Source organism: Tiliqua scincoides, chromosome 6 (genome assembly GCF_035046505.1).
Source record: "Tiliqua scincoides isolate rTilSci1 chromosome 6, rTilSci1.hap2, whole genome shotgun sequence".
Taxonomy (NCBI): domain Eukaryota; kingdom Metazoa; phylum Chordata; class Lepidosauria; order Squamata; family Scincidae; genus Tiliqua; species Tiliqua scincoides.
The window spans coordinates 71,484,445-71,495,477 of NC_089826.1; the positions used below are offsets into that span (position 1 = coordinate 71,484,445).

General features: G+C 40.5%; 1 protein-coding gene across 2 annotated transcripts; it reads left to right on the top strand.

Annotated features, from left to right (window-relative positions):
- The first annotated feature begins 29 nt into the window (after positions 1-29).
- RPL9 (ribosomal protein L9) lies at positions 30-8,799 on the top strand. Of its 2 annotated transcripts, none has more exons than XM_066632127.1 (8): positions 30-85; positions 1,681-1,733; positions 1,844-1,959; positions 2,405-2,500; positions 2,938-3,070; positions 5,039-5,119; positions 5,508-5,626; positions 8,669-8,799. In XM_066632127.1, the coding sequence occupies exons 2-7, from the start codon at positions 1,688-1,690 to the stop codon at positions 5,612-5,614; spliced, it is 579 nt and encodes a 192-aa protein (XP_066488224.1). In that variant the 5' UTR covers positions 30-85; positions 1,681-1,687; the 3' UTR covers positions 5,615-5,626; positions 8,669-8,799. The 2 variants fall into 2 exon arrangements, with proteins under 2 accessions (XP_066488224.1, XP_066488225.1); XM_066632128.1 differs by lacking the exon at positions 30-85 and adding an exon at positions 132-190.
- Positions 8,800-11,033: the final 2,234 nt, after the last annotated feature.

Here is an 11,033-nt window from a genome sequence, read left to right on the forward strand (position 1 = left end):
TGCGTCACGACGCTGCGTCGCAGAGGCTACAAGAACGTGATGACGTAAGACGCTCTTTCTTTCCGCCTGTCTGGCTGACCCACAGGTGAGGGCCGCTTCTCTTTCCGCGCTTGGGGGGCGGCGGGGGAATCCGCTTCCATCCGGGGCGGTGAGGCTGCGGGACGCCCCGAACGCCCCCCGACGGCCACGGGTAGGGCCTGGGGAAGGGAATGAGGGCAGTATGGCTTCGGGGTGGGCTCCGTGGGGATGCAGGGAGAGCCCCAAGAGGAGGGGGTCGCCTCCAATGTGTAGGTCTGGCCCTGCGCGTAGGCCTAGTCAGTGTGTAGGCCTGAACCTCTGTGTAAGCCTAGTCAGCAGTCCTGGTCCTGCTTGAGAAGGACCTGGTCCCCTCCTCCAGTTCTGCTTGTGCCTATACTGGAGGTACCGTTCGTGACTGGTTCCTTGGGCTGCAGTCCTATGCACGCTTTCTTGGGAGTAAGCCCCATTGAATTCAGTGGGGCTTACTTCTGAGTAGACATGCCTAGCATTGGGCTCTCATACTGCTGGAGTGGGTGTCCACGCTTTATTCTGCCCCAGGAAGGAGGAGGCGGAGGCTGCACTGCAACTCGGTTGCCACCTGTTCCTGTAACTGGCTTTAAAATGCTGTTCGACTTGGTTATGTATAGGGTTACCAGATGCAAAGGAGAACAGAGTGCCTATACCTTTAAACATTGTATAGAAGAGGGAATTTTGGCAGGTGCAGCCCAATGGGTTTAAAAAGCACCTACCAAAATTCTGTGGTATGTTCTATGTTATGTTCCCCGTTCTATGCATTGGTTAAAGGTATAGGTACCTTGTGCCCTGCAGTCACCCTGCTGTGGGATTATACGTATATATACAAAGTGGGGCAGAGTGCACACCTTTGACCATGCATAGAAGAGGGATTTTGGCAGATGCATGGTCAAAGGTGCGCACTCTGCCCCACTTTGTATATGTAATGGAACTGTTCAACATGGAAGAGTTTAAAAAACTGCCCCTGCCAAAATTCTCGCTTCTATATACTTTAAAAGGCATAGGCACTCTGAACCTCTTTGGTAATCCTAGTTATGGAGGTAGGGAAGGAATGGTTTCAGTGCACAGCTGGATTATCAGCTCTGCTCAGGTAATCTGTAAAGTGAGAACTCTGCTGTGGAATGCGTTCTTGGAGTTGTTTCAGAGCTGTGTATAGGCCCCTTTTTGCTCATTGATGATGCTGCCTTCAAAATTTCATGCAGTAAGTTGCTCCTTTATCATTATGCTAGTTGTGCCTCGATAATGGAAAACACAAAATGAGTTTAGGTTGTTTGTGTGAGGAGGGGAAGATGGTTAATGTTGTATGTCAATAAAAGTTATTGGATTGCATTGGTTTGTGAGACAGAGGACCTTAATATAATATAGAAGGGGTATGTTTTGGTGACAACAGCTGAGTGAGTGATTGAGTGAGAATGTTGCAGAGGGAAAAGTGTGGGCTAAGAAACCTGTGGAACACCGTAATTCAGCATGATATAACAATTGTGTTTTCTACAATTCTACTTGTGTTTCTACAAATTGTGCAGAAAGATTTCTTGGGCTTTTACAAGGTTGTAGTGGTCAGGGATGGATGGCATACTGGTCCTTCACAGTACTATACCTGTAGTTTCTCATCTTTCTTTTCTCTGCTAGGTATAAAATGAAGACCATTCTCAGCAACCAGACAGTTGACATCCCTGATAAAGGTATTTGCATCATTTTGGGTGTTTGTTTTTGTTGTAATCTTTAAAAGTCTTTCATACTCCCGTCATGAGCTTTGTCATCTGCTGTGCTAAGTTATTTTTTCTTTCTTTAGTTGATATTACTCTGAAGGGCCGGACAGTTATTGTGAAGGGCCCTCGTGGAACCCTTCGAAGAGACTTCAACCATATCAATGTGGAACTCTCCCTTCTGGGAAAGAAACGCAGGAAGGTAAGCAGTTTGGGGATGTGTTTATACTTTTTTCTGGGTTTCGGATTCTATATTATCTTTGTACATAATGTAACATGTACATTAATTGTATTTAAGGACTGCAGATATACCAGTCTTGTATCAACCAGCCTTTGGTTTGATGAGGTCCAATGAGGTCCTTTAAACATACCTGCTCTGTGTGTGTGTGTGTGTGTGTGTGTGTGTGTTGTAGAGAAAGACATATGGCAATATGGCTTGATAAATTTCAGCAGTATGATGGTGGATGGGCGTATTGGTACTATCTGATGGTTTGACCGTATCTTGAGTTAATTTAGCAATTATGATGCTGGTGTTGAAGTTTTAGTAATTTAGTGAAACTTTTTAGTTTCTTTCTAAAAGGGTACCCGTTTCAGAATTGTGAACTAGAAATGAATAGCTTGAAATCTCTATTTTTTCATTTTCATAGTTGCGTGTTGACAAATGGTGGGGCAACAGGAAGGAGTTGGCAACAGTGCGCACAATTTGCAGTCATGTGCAGAACATGATCAAGGGTGTCACACTGGTAAGTCTTAACATGGAATGCAAGTCAGAATATAATAAAAATTAAATCATTCACGTATCTAGTGTATTGGAATATGGAAACAATTAGAAATGTATCTGCAGAATTGGATATTGGTTGGTGTCTTCTGCAGTAATACAACATGCTTCAATTCCTTTCTTTGTGCTTAGTTTATGGTAGATAATTGTTTAATACAAAAAACTTTGTAAAATTTATATCTTCTGGTTTTGCTACACATAGGAATTTAGGTACACAGTCAATTTTTCATTCAAGTTGAATGCTTCATTCTTGCAGCTTTTCTGCTGCTTTATACATGCCATTTAGCACATAAGGGACACTTTGTACTTATTGCTTGTAAACGTGTGCTTTGATGATAACAATTTAAAATGTTAAATTGCTTGCATGTTTTGTTTTGATTTGAATATTTGATTTGATTTCAGGGCTTCCGCTACAAGATGAGGTCTGTGTACGCTCATTTCCCCATCAACGTGGTTATACAGGAGAATGGCTCTCTTGTGGAAATCCGTAACTTTCTTGGTGAGAAGTATATCCGTCGGGTGCGCATGAGGCCAGGTAAGGAACCAGTTAGCATAATGGTATTTATTGCTAAGTTTATTATACCCCATCTTTCTCCAAAACGGACTCAGGTGGTTTGCAATGGCAGTTAAAAATAACAGTAGTATCAAAAAAGCAGACAACTAATAACTATTTAAATCCATTGTAAAAACGGGAAGGGAACAGTAAAAACACTCAAGCAATCCCACAAAATAATCAGAAAAGATAGGAGGAAATAATCTGAAGATATGAGGGAAACTGATTGTAACTTCTCCAAATTTAAAAGTTATTTAAAAAGTATGCACAACTATTTTTTCTTCAGTATTTTTTCATTTGAAGTGCTTATGCAATTGTGCATCATATAGTAGTTGCACTGAAAAGATAGCTTGCAAAATCTGTAATAATCATCTCTGATTTCTACCTTGCCCTATCTTAAAAGTTTAGGGTAATTAAAATATTTTTAAATGCAAAACAGAGTAAACATTACTGATTATAAGACATTAAGATAATATAGTTCCATTTACATTCTAGCAAATTTAATATTTTATTTAATATTTCATAGTGTGGGTTTAATTCCAGCTACAGCTAGTCAGACTGGAGTGGGAAGATCAGCAAGTCTACAGGGGAAGGAGAGTGTCTTTTTCCATAGTAGGAAATTAATACTCTAATACAGGGGTCTCCAAACCCCGGCCTGGGGGCCTGATGTGGCCTGCAGCGAGCCTCTATCTGGCCCGCAGCCAGCCTCTTGTCCCCTGAAAGCCTCTAGCCCACTTGGCCAAACATGACTGGAACTGTGCTCTGGTTGCGTCTGGAGGGTGTTCAAGGGCCAGAGAGGTTGAATGAATGAGCCATTGATTCATATATTCACTCACCTAAGTTCCTTCTCTAATTTATTTAAATAAATTTTATATTTAAATTTTTTCCCCGGCCCCCAACACAATGCCAGATATTTGATGCGGCCCTCTGACCAAAAGGTTTGGAGACCCCTGCTCTAATGGAATGATCCAGGTGGTGTTAGAAGTTTGTGGTGGACTATTTAGGGCACCTTGCATTGTACCCTGCAGTGGCACAATCTACAAGATTATAAAAGGCTATTATAAATGTTGGATATTACAGGTGTTGGTGTAATTCTTGACTAAGGAAATCCCATGTGTGCAAGCCTAAATTGGACAGGAGGTTGCTCTCATTTTACCAAATGGAACTGATGAAAAAGTATGCAGGCCACTGTCCCATCATGAAGTCTCAGTCACACCAGTAGAGCAAGTAATATTGGTCATCAAATTTGATTTGAATATTGGACATCTAGGCTGTAGCTTGTAGGGCTCTGTGTGGGGTTGTCTGCGAAGATTAGCTGCAAACTTCAATAAGTACAAAATAGTTGCTAGGCTTCTTACAGGAGTGAAAGGATGTGACAACACCATGCACCTGTTATTCCATCTCTAAGGGGTACCTACACATTTCCAAGCACAATTCAAATTGCTATTGATGACCAATAAAGTCTTAAACAATTTAGGGCCCAGATTTTTGAAATAGTCTCTTCCTGCATGAGTGTGTCCATCCCATAAGGTCATTGTGCACATCTCTCTCTTGCATTTACTGTAAGCCTTCTGTTTTTGCTGGTCTTCCAGACTAGAAACAGAGATCTGAAAACCTTTTAATTTTACAGCACTCTTAATTAGGGTGTTAGTGTTTTAATTGGCTGTTTGTATTGTTTTATTACGTAAGCGATGTTGAGCTGCTGAAAGGTGGGATTTACATCTTTTTAAATAAAATCCAAATCTGAGATAATGGTGGTTAAATAGGGCAGGGTCCTATCTTGGATTGTCAATCTTCACTAAGTTCAGTTTATGTTTCAAACCTTACAGTAAGGGACCTGGAATAAATGGTTGTAGTATTAGGCTATTTATGAGGTAAACCCTAATTTTTCTTTTAACAGTAAATTTCTCTTGTAATATATGTTAACAAATATTTGTTATATTTTTTTAGGTGTCAACTGTGCAGTATCTCAAGCCCAGAAAGATGAACTGATTCTTGAAGGAAACGACATTGAATTGGTATCTAACTCTGGTATGTCAGTTAACACTAACATCCATAATGTAATATTTATCTTTAAGTCTTACATTATTATTGATGTTGGCATATCCAGAACACTTGAAAGTATAGAGTTATTTTAGATTCTTTGTCTAAAATTATGACAAACTTCTTGCATTGTGCTAAATCGCACTCTGCCAAACCTTGTTAATACTTTTCTTCTTTATAATATTTGGCTATCATTTTTCCAACTAGTGATTCTTGTACAAACGCAGATGTTTGAAATGGAACTTGGGGAATCTAACTGCACCATGAAACTGTCTGATCTGACTTAAAGCTTACTGTCCTGGCTCCTGTTAAATTTGTTTGTTAGATGAAATAAGCGTTGAACTGACCTAACTTAAAGGCCTTTGTTTTCTTGTAGCGGCCTTGATACAGCAGGCAACTACAGTCAAGAACAAAGATATTAGAAAATTCTTGGATGGTATCTATGTCTCTGAGAAGGGAACAGTGCAGCAGGCAGATGAATAAAACACTTAACAGGTTGGTGTGTTTGTGCTTTTAACGTTAATATATTTTGTATTGTTTAACATAAAATCTCGACCTTTATCAGTTGGAGGTGATGTCTTCTCTGAAGGAAGATGTATGTATTCCTTATGAATACATACTGTTGTAGTGCAGTGTATATAAAAATGTTTAACACAAGAACCCCTGGTTCAAGCCTTGGCTCTCCCATAAAGAGATGAAATAATATTTATAAGTCATAATTTACTATAGGGTGCTGTAATGAACTGCCAGTGCCCAGCATGAGTAACTTAAGGCACTGTGTTGTGTCTCTGTTTCTGTGAATGTGTGCATGAAGCATAATTTTATCAGTATTCACCACTTGCCAGACTCTTTCCATAACCTATGCCAGTCTCAGTGTTACAATTGTCCTTTTCTGGACTCCTGAAAAAGGACCTCTTCAGATTTCCAGGGTAGCGGTTTTTGTCAGATGGATGCTTCCTCTCCATCTACTAATCCAGAATGTTCAAACAGCAAGTCAGGAGAGTTTTTACTCAACTTGCTTTTTAGAAGCGTCAAGCCATGTAAACGTAAACATTAATTTTGATTGGAAAAGGGTCTTTGAAGCCACTTCAGTGATCCTTGAAACCACCTATTTTTCGTATTACAGTGTCAATAACAATGTCACTATCAAAGGCATCATAAACAAAGAGTACTTCATATTTCTTCCCACCAATCCATATTAATTTCCTACATTATGGAAACTCTTTGGCTCAGCCCCTTTCGTTATAGAAATGTGCAAGATCTTGCACTTTTTCACCCCCACAGTGAACAAGAATTGTTGGGAATTTCAGCCACCTGAATTTGGAACATTGATTTCTTGTTCTAAATCAGTGGTTCTCACACTGTAGGTCGCAACCCGATTTTTGGTAGGTCACAGGACTGGCGCTACAAGGCATTTGGGACCACTGTGCACCCCAGAATGCCTTATGGCTTCCAGGTAGTCCCAGTGTGCAACCTACTTAGTTGGCCGTGTCACACCCCAGAATGCCTTGCAGCTTTTCATTCTGGGGTGCAACCCAGAAATCACAAGGTATTCTGGAGCAAGCTGTGGCCTACAAAGTATAGTACTGAAATTTTTGCCAAGTAATCAAGCTCCAGTTATGACTTCGCCTTATCTCCCAGTCAATCAGAGGGTAGAGCCTTTCAACTCTGAAAAGTTTCCTTTCTCAGCTGAGCTGTTGCTCAGCTCAGGCAGGCACCTCCTTAGTTATTATAGTTATTTTCCAGGGACATTCCTGCCAAAGTTAACCTTTTATTCTCCTTCCTTTGTGCTGCAGCCTGGTTCTGCTTTGCAAATGCTTGCAAAACAGGTCTGTTTTTTGAAACACCAGGATGGGACCTTCCTTCCCAGGTTACAATTCAGTGCACCATTACTTAAGAATAACACTCATGGAAAGCAGTGGGTCTACTTCTGAGTAAAAAGGGTTGCAAATATCTCATCTCTCTGCTGTGAATTGAATTGCGCACACTCTCAGTTATGTGTTATGGGGTTGTATGTTGTATGTAGAGCTTCTGGCTTGACACACCAGACACCTTAAAGGTGGATTTGATTCATGGATCTCCTGCAGTGGTTCCCAATCTTCTTCACTTGCATATCCCTTGGCAGTTCATTTCCATAAATTGTACCCTTCATGTTAGCAAAATGTTTGTAATAATACAAGCCCTCATCTCCTGTCTATGAAAACCCAGACTTCTTGTATTCCTCACAGTGTTTTTTCTTTTTATCTGTTTGAGGAAGACTGCCTTTGCACTGTTGTGCACCAGAAGTGTGCTGAGAAATTCTGGGTGATTGATCACTTTCCATATTATGTTTCGGCTTTTTTTACTATGCTGGTTTTTCAATCACTGGTTCATAGATGAATTGAAGACGAAAAACTAGCTATTGGTGGGGCTTTCACAGCCAACTAGCTACCTCCCTTCCTGCCTTGCTGTTCCTTGCAAGGCATTCCGGAGCACGGCCTGCCTTTTTCTGCCATTCTTTTTCAAGTACCCCTAAAGGTCCTGTTGAGTGTCCCTGGGAGTACATGAATACCAGGTTGGGAACCACTGTTTTACTGGTATGTAGTTTACAGTGCACTTACTCTGATAGTGTTTACAAAAAGGTGGTGAAGACCAGAATTTAAAAAAAAGAATAAAAATGTATCTTATGATCTTTTACTATGTTTTTAATAAATTGGAGACTATAGTTCTTAGGTAACAATTAGTGGTAGGTTATTTTTCAGGATCTGGCCTTGGGTAAAATCAGACAAAACTATAGTCAGACAACCCCCTAAGTTTAACCCCTGTCTTATCCGAGGTTCATAGAAAAGTCCATGATTGTTGGCTCAAAACCTGCCCTCGACTTATCTGTGGGGTCAGCTTATGGGCGAGGGTCTGTGGTGCGTTATTCTGGATTACTTAGAAAAATAAAAGATCCAGTAGCTTCATCTTCTGGCAGAGAAGCATTACAGGATGTAATCCTATCCCCATACAGGGTTGTGACTCTTTTACCCCCTGGTTTGTATTTTTATTCATATTTTCATGCTCTTTTCAAGGTCCTTCTCCCCTCCACCCTGTGTAGAGCAGCGATTTTCCACCACTGTGCTGTGGATGGTCTGTAGGTGTGCCACTGGATAGAAAATTGCTTTGGCAAAGGAATTTATGTTCCTGAACCTGGCTCCTAATGTGCAAACCATAGGGAGTCCAGATCTGTATTAATAGTTAGTCATGTCACAGATTATATAAAGAATGCATACACTCTGAGTTTGGGTGATCTGTTTATTCATTTTAATTTTAACTTGGATTTTCTTCAAACTCTAAAGACTGAAAAAGTAGTTAAGAGTGTAGTGATTTAGAATTTCACTTTACAGATTCAAATGACTTATGTGCTATACTTGCATGCAGTTCATGTTTTAAATCCTTGATTTTAAGCTTTTAGGTATGAGCATAGCTTTCATGTTGTGTTGGAGATTATTTTAAGGAGAGAGCAATAGCTATAAAGAGATATTTTAATAATCTTATTTATTTTAAAATCCTTAGGTCCTGAAGTGACTTCTCTGGGATACGACACATCTAGTCCTCATTGCAGTCTAGGAGGTGTCTTTGTGGACCGAATTATTTTATACTGATTGGAGAAAGAAAAGATAAAATAAAACAGATATATTCAATAAGCTGATTTTTGTGGTTGAGCATGGAACAGTTTAATGTTTTGTTTAAATCATGTATATTAAATGCTTGACACTACTATAGAGGAATAACTTTGGAAAATAGTGTATGTATTAGGACAGAGGTTTAATATATATTGTAAAGCAATGGTTTGTTTAGCTCTCTTTGTTAGTTTGATAACTAAAATTCTGCTAGTGAAGCAGTAGTGCTTCCAAGCCAAAGAACAGATTACCTTCTGGGATATTTTTGCAGTGAAATTGTGTATCTGGTGTTAACCTACAGTCCTTTATGAAAACTGGTTAGGGGACAAGTCAGAAGTCAGCCCACATGACAGACTTTGCAAATCCAACCGTGTGGTTGGCAAAACAAAAAACCAACCAGTTTATATAGTGTAGGCAATTTAGCCTGCCATTCCACTTACGAAATACTAAATACGTCCCCTGGATGGAGTCTGAGATCAGAAAATTAAGCTAAGAAATTAAGTAGTACTGCAGTGTGATTTGCAATCATAATTTAACCAAATTTCTAAAACCAGCTGCTGTGAAAGAGTTGCTCAGAAAAAAACAAAAGTCAACCTGTACTTTTTTCTCCCAGACATCTTTTGTGCTCCTCATGCAATCCTGTATCTGGAATTTGAATATTGTTTTGCAATCTGTACTTGTAGGTGCAGCACAGTTTCAAACTGAATTGTTACTAAGCAGATGTGTTTAAACAGTATATATGGTATAGGAACTTGATGGGACAATATGGGAGAAGCAAAGCAAAATGAAAATACACTGTTCAATTCTGGATGGAATCCTGAAATTACATAAAACCTCTAGGCACTTGCCTGTTATCAGAACAGGCTACACCAAAAAGCATGCATATGAAGAAACACAATTAACAGTTTGTAGTGGAAATGAAAACACACAATTCAGCAAGTTGTGGAAATAAGACTTTAAGAGGTAAAGTGCATATTGAAGAGGATTACAATTTCAAATATAAAGGGCAGTCTAGTCTGCCCTGAAGTTAACAAATGATTCTGTAAATTGCACACCTCAAATACATTACTATATCACATCACAGATGTACTAGTGGGGCATTTCTGCTCAATAATACAGATGCGTAAAACACATTTTGAAGCAACTGTATTTGTGTTGCTTTGGACCTGGACAGTCTGGAGTGTATTCTGCTTTTAAATAAGGGTTTTTCCACACATACACAAAGGTTGTAGTGGTTCTTTATGTGACTGCTTGCATCCACTGAAGTCAGAACATCTGGAAATTCTATCATTGCAAATAGGATATTTTACAAATGGGCAGTCCAATTCCAGTGGGCCAAGCTTGGTACTGTTCTAGAATTACCACAGGCTCATCAAGTTATGGATGTCCAAGTTATGGGTGGCTTCGCTGGTGCTTTATTATTATTAACAGTATTTATATACTGCTTTTCAACTAAAAGTTCACAAAGTGGTTTACAGAGAAAAATCAAATTTTACACAGGCGGAGTATTTCTTTTGGTGTTGCTTTAGCACAGATGTGGTAGTGCTGGGCTGACAAGAACAGTATGTTTAGACTTGGGTATATTTTGACAAGTACAGACCCTTGGAACCTAATCTGTAGTTAAGTAGGTGATTTAGAGCCTAATCCTATGCATGTCTACTCAGAAGTCAGTCCCATTATAATCAATAGGGCTCACTCCCAGGAAAGTGTGGATAGGATTGCAGCCTTACAGCACAATACAGAGACTGTGCTGGGCCAGCGAAAGTCCCTTATGCCTTCCCAGGAGTATTGCAAACATGCCATAAGGCACATCTATGATGGCTCAAGAGTCAGGGAGGCCACAGCAAGGACATGCATCAGCCTCCCCACACCAGATCAAACCCTGGGACAGGTGAGTTTGTGCTGGCAGCAAGCTGCTAGCACAGGGATCTGAAGAGGGCAGAACTGGGGTATTCCAGGGTGTGGGTGAGAGGGCCTATGGGGAGGCCGAGACTGGGAGGGGGTGGTGCCATGATTCTGCACTTAGGCCATTCTGGGGAGGCCCAACCTAGCGCTGGGCTGCTCAGATCTCTGCAGCCTCTTTAGATGGTGCAGATCCAAGTAGCCCCGTTTGGGGCACTGCCCTATTATATGGGGTAAGGAGAAACGATTCCCCTTGCCCTGGGTTGCATTGCAGCCAGTCCCAACCCTGCACTGGCTATAGCGCAGGCCAGGCGGCCTGCCTGTTGCAGCACAGGTTAAGATTGGGCTGTGAGTGT